General features: G+C 46.5%; 1 protein-coding gene across 5 annotated transcripts in view; it reads right to left on the bottom strand.

Moving 5' to 3' along the window:
- Positions 1-15,688, bottom strand: part of DIXDC1 (DIX domain containing 1) — a 79,356-nt gene that overhangs the window by 57,954 nt on the left and 5,714 nt on the right. For 2 of the 5 annotated variants that reach the window (XM_081543378.1, XM_081543380.1), the window contains exon 1: positions 11,195-12,021. The exons of the other annotated variants lie outside the window; for them this stretch is intronic. In XM_081543378.1, coding sequence (XP_081399504.1) covers positions 11,195-11,254 — 60 coding nt within the window. In that variant the 5' untranslated portion in view covers positions 11,255-12,021. Of the gene's footprint in view, positions 1-11,194; positions 12,022-15,688 lie in introns of those variants that run through there. 5 annotated transcript variants of the gene reach the window in all.

The following is a 15,688-nucleotide window of genomic DNA, read 5'->3' as shown; positions in this document are numbered from 1 at the left end:
AAGAGTTTTAACAGGAAAGCATGGAGTCTTGCAACAGGAAAGTCAAACTGTGAGACTTGTATCTTAGAATGGTCACTCTGGATGCACTAGAATATGAGACAGAAAGAGGAGCTTTAAGGTAGTAAGTAATTCAAGTGAGAAAAGATGAGAGCCTAAATTGAAGCAGGACAGTGAGAAAAGGACAAACTGCAGAAATAAGTCAGAGAGATGACTGCCAAGAGGCAGGCAGTAACAATGAGAGAGACAGTCCAAAAAGTCACACCTGAATGGATGGTGACGCTTTAACTGAAGTGAGAGCATGTGAAGAGCAAGTACCGGGGGGAAAGCAAACAGTTCGGTCTTGAACAAGAGTCTGAGCCATCTGCAAAACATCAGAGTAGAGATGTTCTGCAGCCAGTTGGCAAAATCCAGGTCTAGGGCACAAGAGATGGCTGTGGGGTGGGAGTGAGATGTTTGAGAGTATCTGTGTGTGAGAGAACAGGGACGGCTCTGGGATAACAACACCATCTGCTGAGAACTTACTGTGTGCCGGGTGCTATGCTGGGCACTGAACCACATCATTTCATATATATAGTGTATGTGCGTGTGTGTGTGTGTGTGTGTGTGTGTGTGTGTGTGTGTACAGTTGACCCTTGAACAACACAGGTTTGAACTGCATAGATCCACTTACACAGATTTTTTCAGTAGTAAATACTATAGTACTATATGATATGCGGTCAGTTAATGCACTTGTGAAGGAACCATGGATACAAAAGGCTGACTCTAGGTTACACAGTTTTCCACGATGCAGGGGGATGGCACCCCTAACCCCCGCGTTGTTCATATGTCGAATATATAAATATTTACTCCTCCCTCCAACATTGATCAGAGATGTGGAACTACTATCACCATATTACAGATGTGGAAACCAAGGTTCAGAGCAGCAATGAGCCCAGAGTCACAGGACAGGTAAGAACAAGGATCTCAACCCCATGCTGACTTCACATCCAGGGCTTTACAGCACTCCCCGAAATAAGTCAAACTACAAGGAGTTATTCAGCAGGAAAGGGAGTAGGGGGTGGGGGGAGGGCACCGAAGGGAAAGAAGAGGGTGAAAATGCTCTGAGTGCTTGTCCCTGCCAGCCACTGAATGATAGGAGGTGATATGCATCACCTCCTTTAATCCTCATACCCAGTCAATAAAGTTGATATATCAGCTCCATTTTTTCATATAGGAAAACTTGCTCCAGATAACAGCGCTGGTAAGAGGTGAACACGGAATCTGAACCCACTCCATCTTACTCTAAAAAATGTATTATTTCTATTATAGCAAAGAAAGCACACAGGGACTTCCCCGGTGGTCCACTGACTCTGCACTCCGAACGCAGAGGGCCCGGGTTTAATCTCTGGTCAGAGAGGGAACTACATCCTACATGCCACAACTATGAGTTCACACGCCACAACTGAAGATCCCACACGCCGCAGCAAAGATCAAAGATCTTGAGTGCCACAACTAAGGCCCGGTGCGGCCCAATAAATAAATAAATATTTTTTAAAAAAAGAAAGAAAGAAAAACACACAATGAGAGAAAAGGAAGGAATACTCAGTGCAGAGGCTGGGGTATATCAACATCAAAGGGACAAGTGAAGTGAGCAGCAAAAAAATTATTTGGGGGCATTCCCTGGTGGCCTGGTGGTTAGAATTCCAGGCTTTCACTGCTGTGATGCAGGTTCTATCCCTGGTGGAGGAACTGAGATTCAGCAAGATGTGCGGTCTGGCCAAAAAAAAAAAATTATTTTAGAACACGCAATCAGAGGGAGAGAAGAATCAGGAGGAAGTGTTATGTGGGAATCCAAGACTAGAGAATGTCAGGACATTGACAAGAAGGTCAAATGTGGTAGAAAGTCAGACTGAGGACTGGAAAACCCATTTCATTTAATATTTAAGAGGCTTTGGTGACCTTTCTGAGAACTGACACCAGGGCACGGTGGGGTGAAAAGTCAGATGGCAGGGAGAAGACGTCAGGAAGCGGGAAAACAAACAAAACAAACAGCGAGGGGAGGCGAGAGGGTGGGTATCTGCTGGAGAGGAAGGTGGTTAGGAATGAGGGCATTTCAGGATGAGAGTACAGTCGCAGGCTGAGAGGAGGGATTAGTGAGGGAGCAACAGATACACAGGGAGGGCAGGAATGATGCAGTGAGGTTTCAGAGGAAGGGAAGAGGCCTCTTCCTGCTCTGATGATGAGAGGCAGGAGTGGGGACCTCTGTGGGGAAGCAAGGAGGTGAGGAAGAGGGCTGCTAAAGGAGCTCAAATCCCATTGCCCCTCTACCCATGATGAAGTGAGCAGGTCTGTCCATTGAGAGTGAAAGGGACCGGGAGAGTGAAGGAGGCTTCAAGAAAGGGACCCTGTGCGAAGCTGGAAAGAGCTAAAGGTTTCCTGGCCACACCAAGGACTCAGCTGGCACTGGAAACCATAATTCTATAATTGAGTCAATCCACTAAGTTATGTGATTTTCTCTGGAAGTGCTTAGCAGGCTTAGACCCTGAGCAGAAGAAGCTAGAAATAGGCTAATGTAGGACCAGAAATGGGGCTTCCCTGGTAGCTCAGCAGGTAGAGAATCCACCTGCAATTTAGGAGACCCTGGTTCGATTCCTGGGTCAGGAAGATCCCCTGGAGAAGGGATAGGCAACCCACTTCAGTATTCTTGGGGTTCCCTGGTGGCTCAGACGGTAAAGAATCCGCCTGCAATGCAGGAGACTTGGGTTCGATCCCTGGGTTGGGAAGATCCTCTGGAGGAGGGTATGGCAACCCACGCCAGTATTCTTGCCTGGAGAATCCCCATGGACAGAGAAGCCTACAGTCCGTGGGGTCACAAAGAGTTGGACACGACTGAGCAACTAAGCACAGCATAGGGCCAGAAATAGTCAGAGGAGAGGCAGCTCAAGCAGCACAAAGGGAGCGAGGATGGTGGTGGTGAGAGTGTAAGTGAAGGGACTGATCGTGGAATCTGCACCAGGGAGAAGAAACCAAAGGAAAGTTGATAAACTGAGAAAGTGGAGAAGAGTAAGGAGAAGAGAAGTTGATGTGACTGAAAATAAGTTTAATGAGAATGAAGGAATGTGGAAATTGGGGCTTTGAGCGGAGTGGAGCTTCAGAGTTTGAGATTCCAGGGTTAGGACAATTCTGTAGAATGAATTTCCAGGATGTGGCTTCAGTATGTGGCCTAAGTGAGGTGGCGCTGGGTGGGGGACAATCACGGCAGTGGGGACGGTCAAGGGACCAGGAGGCTGGACCGTCTTCATTACAGATCCTGCAGTCATTCCAGGAGAGCAGTAGAAGGTAAAATGTTGAGGCTATCTACTATTCTGCCCAAATTCACATGATTTTAAAAACTGATAAGCATGCCTTCAATGAAATGATTAAAAAATTTCAGCTGAAGAAAAGCCCTTGTCATGTCACTAATACGTCTACTTGTTGATCTATTTAGTGGCATCTAACATAGAAATCAGAGATTCACAACTGAATGGAGTGGTTCTTGTCCACAGGTTAAGGGTCACATTGACTCCAGGTCTCCACCCCTCCCTTTAAATCTAAGTTGGGAGCCAACCACTAAACTAAGCCTCAGTTTGTCTCTTCTTTAACCTGAAGATACCTGGGTCGCAAACAGTTGGACACAACTCAGCAACTGAGCAAGTACGCATGCACCCAAGCATCTGTACTTCTCCCAGGGGCCAGGCGAGACTTCATTCTTGCTATAAACGCCTAGTGCTGGCTCTTAAAAGAGCTGATTTGAAGGACAAAGTAGAAACTTACGAGGACCAACCACGCTGCCCACTTTCCTTCCCCAACAACGATATTCATCTTAAAAGAGGCCTGCGGTGCAAGCCCAGGCCTCGACTATTCCTGCTGCTTGGTTTACAACTGACTAGAGCTGTCCCTGCAGCAGAAGAAATACCATGTGCTTTCCGTAAGAGGCTGTTACCCTTTGGGAGGTAGACTAGTAGTTTTAGTTTTAGTTTTCTCCTCCTTTTTGTTTCATAACATTTTTCCAAATTATAACTTCTTTGAAATTCAGATATGCAAAATAAGGAAAAGCAGAGCTTCTCTGTTAGGGCTTGGGCAGGGGGGAAGGAATCCGTAGGCCAGCTCACTCCCTTTCCTTTTCCTCTACCTTCACCCACCCCTACTCAGACCCCAGCTATCTGAAGTAACTCTTTAGGGATTCTTTCAGCAGGTGGGGGGAAAAAAAACCTGCATTCTGTTTGCTTCTGGCATTGTCATTTCATGTCTATTATTCAGTGAAGACAAGATGCAACAGGTTCCAAAATATGAAAATATCTTGGTTACTAAGAAATACATCTTGAGCATGCTCCCAGGTCTTGATGTTTCCAACAACAGCTGGAGAAACACCGCAGGACCACAATCAGGTTCAAATCAGGCCCCTGGGTGTTGTAGCTCACAGTTCTCGGGGGTATCTGCACAGCTCACAGTGATACCTTCTCTAGAAACATGCCCCCTCTGCAAACACAGTGGTGGGCCCCAGGACCAGCTGGTCTCATGTAACCCCATTCACTGGCCACAGGTGATTGTCTGGCTGAGTTGATTGGTTGAATCCAGGCAATTCCTGGAATTTTTTGATTTGGCATTTAGGAACAGAATCAGTCTTCTCTCTGACAAAGTTGTAAGGTATAAAAGTTAGATGTTGCCATAAGCCATGGTGCCCACCTGAGAAAGGAGAGTCATCTGGAGTGAGAAGGAACAGAGCTATCCCCAGAAAGCAGCAGAGATAAAGAGACAGAGAGCAGAGGGAGAGGTCCTGCCAAGCGTGTGAGTTCCCGATATTCATTGTTTCTGAGAACCTGCCCCATTCTTGCCCTTTCTATGGTTTGGTTTTCCAGCCTTCACTTGGACTCCATGAGTCAGTAAATTACACTTTCTGACTCTGCCAGTTCAAGATGGGTTCTTGACACTTAACCAAACTAACAAAGAAATCAACACAATCAAACAGACAACGTCAGTGACAGCACAGATCTAATCTCAGTCCAGAATTAACACCTCTAGCTTGTTCTGAGAAAGCTAGAAGGATGTCTGTATCATCCAGAAGTCTAGAAAGACTGGGAGTTTTTATGACACCCTGAGTCAGGCCTCAGAAGGAGGAAAAGTAGACACAGCCACAAAGCAGCGTGAGAAGGATTTTGCCTTGATGACACTGGGCCGCTCTCAAAGTTTGAGAGCAGTGGTCATACCAAGGAGTGGCTGGACTTATCTCCATCAGCTTCCTCCAGGTCACTCCAAATAACAACAATATGAGTTAAAACTCCTCCAGGATAGACAATCCTGTCCACATTCTTCCTTTGTGCAAGAAGGCTTGACCTTGAAAGCTTTCTTGTCACCAAATGTAACTTTCCTTCTGCTTTTCTTTGGGACCTGCACTTCCTTCCAAACAACTGTGTACATTCAGCTTCTGCTCTTTATCTCCTCTGAGCCTCTAAGTCAAAGAGAATTCCTACAGAGGGATTAGGCAGTTAGACTTGCAAAAGCACTGCCTCAGCTTCACTGGGAAGTCTGTTGGACCTAGTGTTCCCAGTGTAGAGACATCCAAAGTTTAGGCTCCCTGGCTCCCTGCTGGCAAGCAAGAAAGGCAAACACGAAAAGCAGAGGATCTTGTGATGCACTGGAGACGAGCTCAGGAGGAGACCTGAATGGCTCAGGAAGGAAATCAGCTCTGCAGTGAAACCAGATACCTGTTCAGAACTCTGAGACCCTCCAGCTGCAGCAGAATGAGATGGGGGTGGAAACACTGCTGTGAAACTGAAAGGAAAGCAGGAGTTTGGAAACCTTGAGTTATTACTGGCCTAAATTCTGCCAGTAAAATAATGCAATATTATATTTCTTTTCTATTAACTCTTTCAGGCCTTTACTGAGCCAGGAAAAGCTGTTCATTGAACCTGGTGGGTAATTAGGTAAAAATAAAGTTCGTAAGTAAAAATATCACTAACCGTCTTCTTCCCTGTACGGGCAGAGCTCTTTGTATTTCTGTTCAGCCCAGTGATCAAAGAATAATATATCAGAAAACGAAGAGCTAAAAACTTTCTGAAAGATATCATCTGCTAACCTTATTTTAGGCCTCCCTGGTGGCTCAGTGGTAAAGAATCCACCTGCAATGCAGGAGATGTGGGTTCAATCCCTGGGTCGGGAAGATCCCCTGGAGGAGGGCAAGGCAACCCACTCCAGCATTCTTGCCCGGAGAACCCCATGGACAGAGGAGCCTGGCAGCCTACAGTCCATAGGGTCGAAAAAGTGGAACATGACTGAAGTGACTGGGCACGCACACATACAATCTTATTTTAAAATTTCCAGGGGCCTTTCCTGGTGGTCCAGTGGCTAAGACTCCATCCTCCCAACACAGGGGGCCCAGGTTCAATCCCTGGTCAGAGAACTCGATCCCACATGCCACAACTAAAAGACTGTGCATGCCACAACTAAAATATCTGACGTGCTACAACAGAACAAATAAATACTTTTTTTTTTAATGAAAAAGTAAAGTTTCCATTTGTATGGGTTCCACAAATACTCTGTTCCTTCACGAGTACACATTCCAAAGTAAGTGCTCAATAAATGCATGTGAATGGATGAATGATCACTGTATGATCTATGAGTGTTCCTTATCCTGGAAACAGGGCGTGGAGCCCACCATTAGGGCCTTTGGGATTGGTTCCCTACCCCCTTACCATATCTGACCACTGAAGGTTATGTCCATGACCACTCACATGGGGCCTGGTATGGAGATAACAAATAAGGAAATACACTCAGGAAAGCCTGTGAGTTGGAACCTTTAGTAGATAACAAGAAAATACACCCAGGAAAGAGTGTGAGTTGGAACCTTTAGTTCTCACAGCCTCGACAGCAAGGCCAGTCGTGATGGCTAAAGCCCGTCCAGGGCTCCCCCGCCTCTCGGAACTGCCTGGCGGGGTGGCACCTGGCAAACAGCGCCCTGTCACTGGCTCCACACGCCTGGTCAGGCCATCACTCACCGGGAGGAACATAAAACTGCCTGATAGCCTGCCGCCAGGGAGCATCTGTTTAGCTGGCACTGACTCCTGTGGGAACAGAGCCAAGGAGCCTGGGCGAGGAGAGCAGAAATCAGTCAGGATAGAAGAAAGAAGGTTAGGGGGCGTGGGGCTCGGTTACACTCAAGACTTAACAGGCCTTTAATTTCTACAGCAAGGCACAGAGGAATTCATTGTGGAAATGACTGAGCGCCTCTGGCTGGCCCTCGCTACAAATCCCGCTCCATGGAAGAAGGGAAGAAGGCATGGGGTGCTCAGGAGAGACGGGCCCTGCAGTTGCTCCACCTGCCAATTCCCTTCCTCACTGCTTCTGTGTCCCCGTGAGGGCACCACACCGCACAAAGGGTCTTCCTGTGTGTCTCAGGGCCTGCCAGGCAGATGACTCTCCATGTGGAATGTAAATTTCTATTTTTCCAGTTGGAGGGAAACGTATAGGAAAAGTCTTCCAAGTCATCTGTTGAAAAGGTTAGGGCTCAGACAACTGACTTCCTGTTGACCAACACTGTAATAAATCATTCCCACAACTTGCAGTCTCTCGGGCCATGACACTGCAGCCAGGCACAGGCTGGCTCTGCCTGACAAGTAAGATTTCTGTATTGTCACAATTTTCCCAAGGTTCCGCTCTGGACACTTGCCCCATGTTCCTGGCCTGTGAGCTCCGCTCAGGCACGGATTCTGTGTTATCTGCCATCCATTTCCAGAGCCTGGCACAGTGCCTGGCAAACACAGTAATTCATTGGATGTCTGTGGAATGAGTGCCGGTGTGCACGTTTACCAAACGAGCAGGAAAAGGAAAAAGTCTGGCCTCACTGATCAGGTCGGTTAGTAAGTATTTGGTGCTTTTCATGATATCATTAAATAAAAGATATGTCTATGATCTCCCACAAGCACCACCTCTTTTATGATGCTTACCACATTAAACACCCCACATGGTTCTTTTAGCACACCTATAAATCTCTCCCTATAAATTTCTTGGAAGCAGAGACCAGATGTTTTTTCAATTATTTTATCCATCCCCTCAATAATGAACCCAACAATAAACAGAGTAGCTAAATGAATGAATGCTTACTGCCAAAACATACTATAGTCTCAGGTCTGCCAAAACCTTTCAACACAAACACCAAAGTCTTTTTTTTTTTTTTAAAGAAAGTTCAGCCCCTAGAAAAACACTGCCAGAAATTCATGTTGGCACAGGAATCAAAGACAACATTCATATGACAACATCAATACCAAGAGGCAGAGAAAACAAATAAATAGCTTTGAGGCAGAGGCAGAATAGGGAAATTGTGACCGATAGAAAGCCTGGCCAGGAGACACAGGAGACAGGGGATGACAGCCAGGGCGAGCCGCAGAGTGAGGCGGGAGCCAAAGCTTGACGATGATTCAGAATGCAGACCCGCCATGTCAGGAGACGGCGCTGCACTGACAGCTGTGACAGGGACCAGTCCTGTGGAGGGCTTGTTAGGTGTGTGGAGGCAAGGGCATTCTTCACGGAAAGTGGTAGAAGAAAATTCTGTCGTGCATAAGTCAGGCAGGATGGCAATCAGACTGCGACCAGAGGCCAACGGTGTAGAAAGGGAAGCCTTGATTCAGAGGGCAGGGTTTTGCTGCTGCAGGGTTCCCTTATAATTAACCAATTAGGGCCACAGCTTCATTTCCTGTGGCAGTTTTCTCTGCCATAGAGAATGAGGTCACAGCCCTAACCACATAGACCTATAAAGCATCTGGGTGATAAAGAACAGCTTCAGATATGCTTGGCTCATTCCCAGGAGATGACTGGATACATGTGTGGTATTAGCTCCAGGGGGAAGAGTTTCTCAGAGAAATTGAAATGTATTTTGACAATAGCTTTTAAGTCCCTCTTTACACCCTTATCATATGACTGTAACAGAAGGGACTGAACATTACTGGATCTATTAAGCAACCCAAGAGGCTGGAAAAGGTCAAAGAGGGCCCATCAACTCTGAAATGATCAACTGTATCATTATTCAGTAGCACTACGTGTGATACCATATGTGAAAAGCATTACTTAATATAAGGTATTATGTATATCAAAGAATTATATAAACTATAAGGGATCATTGAGATTAAATGTATTACTATTAGTATTATTTACATGATGTCAATTTCTCAGAGAAAACAAAAGTACCTATTGGCTATCAGAGTTCAAATCTACTAAGAGAAGGGAATGGACTGTACATTAGCCTGTGGCGAGGGTGGAGGGAAGTCTACAAGATGAGTAGAAAAATCCGTTTCAGAGATGGAGAAGAGGTTATCACTGTATTCTTCTCCAGATGAATTAATTATAAAGTCATCTGTTGCTTTTATGAAGACTCTATTACCACCACAAAAAGAAAACTCTCCCACTCTGCTTTGCCCTTATATTTTCTAAGAATTGAATGCCACGAGACATTTATGGAAGCACCAAAGCATGAAAAAGAAAAAAAAGACAGTCCAGCCTCTTGGTGTACCTGGCTCTTCTTCAGCTGAAAGGTTTGGAGGTGAAATGAGCAGACGGCAAAGACTAGGACTCACTCTATGCTGGTTTCCTCCCCCTAATAAGACAGTGGAACCTGATCCCTGGGGGCTGACTTACAAAAATGGAAGGTCAGAAGAGGGCCTAAAGAGCTTCTGTGAGGCTCAAGCCCAGGGCAGGCTGAGAGGCAGAGAGTGAAGAAAAGAGGAGCCAGGAATCCTGGAAGCACTCAAAGAGCTGGCTTCCCGGCTTGTCTGTGTTTCAGCTCAGACTGTACCTCTTGGTTAATAAACCCCTTCCGTGCGTTCAAAGCATCTGATGCAAAGATGAGGACCTCTGCTATGCAGGCAGGACACAAGCTCTGCCCTCCCGTGAAGGCTGCGACACCCCCCAGCCAAAGGAAAACTCTGACTCGGTTAGTTGATTAGGTAGGGATGGCATCTGTGCAGTTTTCAAAACTCTCTGCGTCAGGAACAAGGAACAGGGGCCAGGACAGGGGGAAGGTTCTCAGACAGGTCAGGCTGCAGAGCTTCTTAATGAAAAACAGGAATTAAGGCAAGAGCCTGTAGTGCAGATGTAGAAAGAAAATGCTACGCGCAAATTCATGAGAATGGTTACTTCTGGGGAAAGCCACGAGGGCAGCGGTGGACCAGGCTCTCAGTCTTGCTTGTAATGTTCATATTTAAGAAGAGAATGTATTCATACGTTAACTGTTTAACAAAAAAACTGGTTTAAAAAAAACCCTGAAACTTAAAGAGTGGCATAAAGGGAAGAGAGGGAGAAGCAGAAAGAAAAGGAGGGAGGCAGAAAGAAAGAAAGACGGCACTAAGGGTCCAGCTCTGCTTGCAGGGGTCTCCCTGGATGCTGAGCTAAGGCAACCCAAGGGTGGGGTGCAGAAGCAATGGAAGACGTTCGCAGCAAATCCCAAGGGGCAACGGTCCTGAACCAGAAAGTCCTGGGTCACAAAAGGGAAGAAAATGGAAACATAACAGAATTCTGAGAGAAAACAAGTGACGAGAGAAAGACTGCCCTGCCAGTCCCAGCCCATACTGCCAGTCCGACTGAGACTCAGTTTCCAACTCTCCACAGAAAGGAGCAAACACCAACCCCCGACACCCCAAATCTCTCCTCTCAGTCCTCTCTGCCAATCACGCCCGAGGGTGTGGAGAAATGCACCTTCCTAGATTTAGAAAGAGATGTGAACATGAAGAGGACACTTCCTGTGGACCACCCACTCACCCTGCCCTCTCAAACTTGCTACCAATGCAACCGCCTCCCGCCCCTCCCTCAGCTCACCCACTGAACCAGAAGGAGCACCTTTTCCATATATTCACGGGCCTCCCTGGAGGCTTCCTTAAGGTGGACCCCGGGGAGCGCGGAGACCACTTCTTCTGGAAGGAGACGACCTCTGAAATCTGTGATCTTGTCTTCCGGGCTGGGGCAAGCTACCGTGGAAGGTCATGGCCCAGCATAGCGGGGAGAGGTCGGCCCTTTGGATTTCACCAGGCTCGACAGTACCGTACCCACCACCCTGGCCTCCTTAGGGCTCTGTGGGGGGATTGTCCTGGGGTCCCGGTGAAGATGGGGGCATAAGGAGGACCCCTCCTGGAGATGAGGCGGGGGGCGCCAGGGCGAGGGGGCCGGGGGAGTGGGAGGAGCAGACAGTTACCTCGTTGAATCCCTCCTGCAGGACGTCCAGTAAGTTCCCCCGGGTCAGGCAGGCTAGCATTGTTCCTGCCGGCCCCCCGGGCGGGGTCTCCGGGCCGGCGGCCGCAGCCTCCTCCTCCCGGTGCACACAAAGGCTCTGGGCTCAGCTCATTGGGATGTCTGCGGAGTCCCGCATGCCACTTACTGGAAACCTAGACCCGGGCCAAACTAGTGGCCTCCACTGGGCATGCTCGCGCGGGGCTCGGCAGGAGGGGCCCGGGCGCTGCCGCGGTTCCTATAGAAACTGCTGGGCGCGCACCCGGCGGAGAGGCGCCGGCGGCGGGGGGCCCCAGCCTGGTGTGCGTTAGGGAGAGCCCCGCGGCGCGCACACACACACACACACACACGCACTCTCACACACCGGGCCGGGAGTGTGTGCATACTCCGCAGACACACACACAGAGCAGGCCTGCAGGCGGGCGTGCCGGTGTGTGTGCGCGCCCCGAGAATACACAGGCACGAGCGCACACAAACATATATACGCACTGACCCACCGGCGGGCAGGCCGGCGTGTGCATGCGCTCGCTAGTGGTCACACAGACGCACACGGCAGGTCTGCAGCGGGGAGTCCTTGAATGTGTGCGCGCCCCAAGCATACACGCGCGTGCGCGCGCACACACCCGCATTGACACACAAGCGGGCATGGCGGCGTGTGCATGCGCTACACACACACACACACACACATATACCAGTGTGTGCATGCGCTACACACACACACATGCCGGCGTGTGCATACACTACACACACATACACACACGCGCGCTCTGATGATTTGAGGCCTCAAATGCCTCACTACAAGGTGGATAGGAAGGCGAGTGAATTATAAGATCCGCCCCCTCCACTCCCACCGCAGACTAGCCGACAACTGCAACCTTTTTCCACATGGGGCCTGAACAGTGAGGTCAGGCTAAAGAAGAGGAAACAGAAGGAAGAGACAAAAAGAAGATAGAGAGACTTTAGTTATTGATGGTATTAGGGTACATTTAATAAAATCATGGTAAATCAATCACAGGATCACAACAGATACATCAAGGGTAAGCCAAGGATGAACAGGGCTTTACCAAAAAACTTTCTTTCTTCCTTTTTTTATTAAAATAACTGATAAAATGTAAAACCTATATTTTAAATGGATTTTAAATTAATTAAATGGGGTTTTAATGAAAATCACTGCAAAATGTCCTGGTGCTTTGGGAAGAGTTAGATAAAAGCTTCCTCAAGTGAAATAGAACTCTTCCCCTCTGTTTCTCATTATTCCAGTCAACGGTCTTATTTATTTTTAAAACTACTAGTCATCTGTACGCTCAGTGCACTGCTCTTGTCTCTATAGGAAAATTAGAAAAACCCATATTATGTTACACCTCGTGATCCCAGATGGGGGGAAGGGTTTCCAGAGTGTTAGGGCTCACTTGCCCCCGGGGACACAGCAGGGCAGTGACAGAGGTTGTGTGAGGAGCTAGAACTCTATCCTGGTGATTTTGCAAAAGGCCAGATTCCCTCCCCAAACCCTCATTAGTACCTTAACCCTCAAAATACCTTAGTAATGGCTCTTGTTCAACCTAATGGCCTCCTCCTCAGGTCACTAGAGAAGAAAGTCCTTTTCGGAGCTGAACTAGCCATATCTTGCCTGAATGTCTAAAGCTGCTAAACACAAAGATGCTTCTGAGAAAAGACACACCTCCTGACCACAGCAAACAGGAAGCAGAAGTCAAGGGAGGTGTTAAGTGACTGCTGCTGGTGAATGCTGTGGGTTCAATTCTGGCTAAGGCTGGGGGAAAAGCCATGACACCACATCAAACTGAACCTGAGCAGCCCACAAGTCAGAAGACCCATCCTTTGAGCTGGCGAATTTGGTTGCCAAGAACTCCCCTTGCCACCTCCACAGTTTATGGTGTAACACTCTCAGTTAAGTCACTAACCCAAATTAATGCAACAAGCCCCCTTTTTAAAGAGAAGTGTAAAACTTCCAAGAGCATAAAATTGTATGCAGCACATCTACATACATAGTGATGTGCAACCAAAACGCCCAGCTGGTGGATCCCTGGCTGGAGGATTCTGATTGGCTGACAGCCCATCATGCTCTGGACACAGCAAAAAATACTGAGACACCAGAGGCAGGTCCTGTGACAGTCATCTATGCCAAGAGGTCACTGTTTCTCAGAGGACAAGCTATTTATCAAAGTAGGACCTGTGAGCTCAATGTTCCTAGGAAAAGACTACTACATCACTGAATTTTAAAGCTCCAAAAAAAGATCTCATCTGGCCCAACTCTCTCATCTCACAGATAAAGGAACCAAGGCTGGCAGAGGTGCTCACAGTCACTTAGCAAATCAATGTGTGCTCAGCCGCTTCTGACTCTTTGGGACCTCATGTACTTTAGCCTGCCAGGTTCCTCTGTCCATGGGATTTTCCCAACAAGAATACTGGAGTGGGTTGCCATACCCTCCTCCAGGGAATCTTTCTGACTCAAGGATCAAAACTGCATCTCCTGCATTGCAGGTGGATTCTTTACCTGCTGAGCCATCAGGTAGCAAGTCAATACAGGAACTAAAATCTGAACCAAAGTCTTCTGAGCCCCAGTCCTATGCTATTCACTGTCTGCTGGAGGAATTAGAGAGAATTGTGGTAAATAGACACACAATCTATTATAGGGCATGTGGTCCAAGATTGCACTATCCCTTGGAAGCCTATGATAACAACAACTATATATCCCACAGCAATAGTGTCCAATAGATCTTTCTGTGATGGTGGAAATATTCCATGTCTGTGCTGTCCAATCCAGTGGCCAGTAACCCCATGTGGCTAATGAGAACTTGAAAATGTGGCAAATGCAAGGGTAAAACCAAAATTTAAACTGCACTTAATATTAATTCATTTATATTTTGGCAGTATAATTTAAAAATATTCTGTTCCACTGTCCCCACACAACTGTTAGAATGTTCCCCAAATTATAATATGTTCACATATAGTCCAGCTCTCAGACATGAAAAAAGCATAAAATTCTTGTTGGACCAGATAATCCCAATTTTTTTTTTTTTTGCTCAAGAGATATGTTCATCATACTTATTATCATGGTCTGACTTAGAAAGTGACCCAGGTAAAGAGTCAAGCTTTGGCACTAAGCAACACTAACATTTCCTCTTCATTCTGTCCTCTCCATCTCACCCTATTGTGATATCAACACAAGAGCTAGGAGGATAAATGGGCTAGTTCAACAACCTAGGAATAACTAGGACAATGATCTACATCCTGCGATGTCCGAACAAGGGAAAACTGCAAGCCAGTCCAGGTAGCTGGAACCACTCCCACCGCTGCAGGCCTCTTATTCACTCTGCCTGGAGGAGAGGCAAAGAGTACAAGCAAGCAGCTTTCTGCATAGCTCTGCCATGCTGCCTGGTTTCTGAAATTATACCAAGCTGCCTCAGTCCCGCCTTACTTTAACACTGAAGGCAATGGATAAACAAGCTCCCACTGTATAGTACAGGGAACTATAATCAGTAGCCTCTGATGAACCATAATGGAAAAGAATATGAAAAAGAATGTAGATATATGTATAACTGAATCACTTGCTGTACAGTAGAAATTAGCGCAACATTATAAATCAACAATACTTGAATAAAATAAAATTTTTCAAAAACCAATAAAGGCAGATACTTTCCTCACTAACCAAAACTTACCCAAATATCTATCTACAACAGTAATAATAGCAAAATTGAGCTTTTACTATGTGCCAAGCCCTGTACTAAAACACTTATATACATTAGTTCACCTGATGGTCACAGTTACCACAATTAGTAAGTTATTTTTATTGTCCCCACTTTACACATACAGAAAGAGAGATCTGAAGGATAATTTGCCCCGATTCAACTATGAAGCAGTGAAGCCAAAGTCCAGATTCTTAATCTTATGCAAAACTTTTATATGATGTTGCAGCAGAGAAGGAACTCACTATATGTTTTTAGTTGTATAAAAGAATGAGCCAGTGGAGGAAACCCTGGCAAACTCATTCATCACTTCTATTAATACAAACAATAACATGTTAGCCTAAGTAAGCTTTGAACCTCAAACAAAACTGTCATTTGGTAAAAATATTGACTGTGACTTCTCCCTGCGGAGAACTAAGAAGTGTGAAATTCACACCTATGTAAAATTTAACACATCTCTTATGGGCAATCATTAACGACTATAAAGAAGCAGAAAGAAAGTCTGAATAAACAAACAGTTAAAATTGTCAATGGAAATATTTTAAATGACTCTGAAATAATCTCTTAATCTTTTTCTGTTTTCTCACATTAGCAAGTTCCTTGGCAGTAGCATATGTTTACAATTTCTATTGCAGTCATCTTCAGAGACATCACCATAAATACATATACACAAAAGGGCTCATGTCTACCAGCAAAGTCCCAAACGTGTCCTGGCTCCTAAACCGCACCTCTTTGTCCCCAGGCTTTTCTGCCAG

Source organism: Giraffa tippelskirchi, chromosome 11 (genome assembly GCF_054371585.1).
Source record: "Giraffa tippelskirchi isolate mGirTip1 chromosome 11, T2T-mGirTip1v1.2.pri, whole genome shotgun sequence".
In the NCBI taxonomy this organism is placed as follows: Eukaryota; Metazoa; Chordata; class Mammalia; order Artiodactyla; family Giraffidae; genus Giraffa; species Giraffa tippelskirchi.
This window is presented reverse-complemented; position numbering and strand designations above follow the sequence as displayed.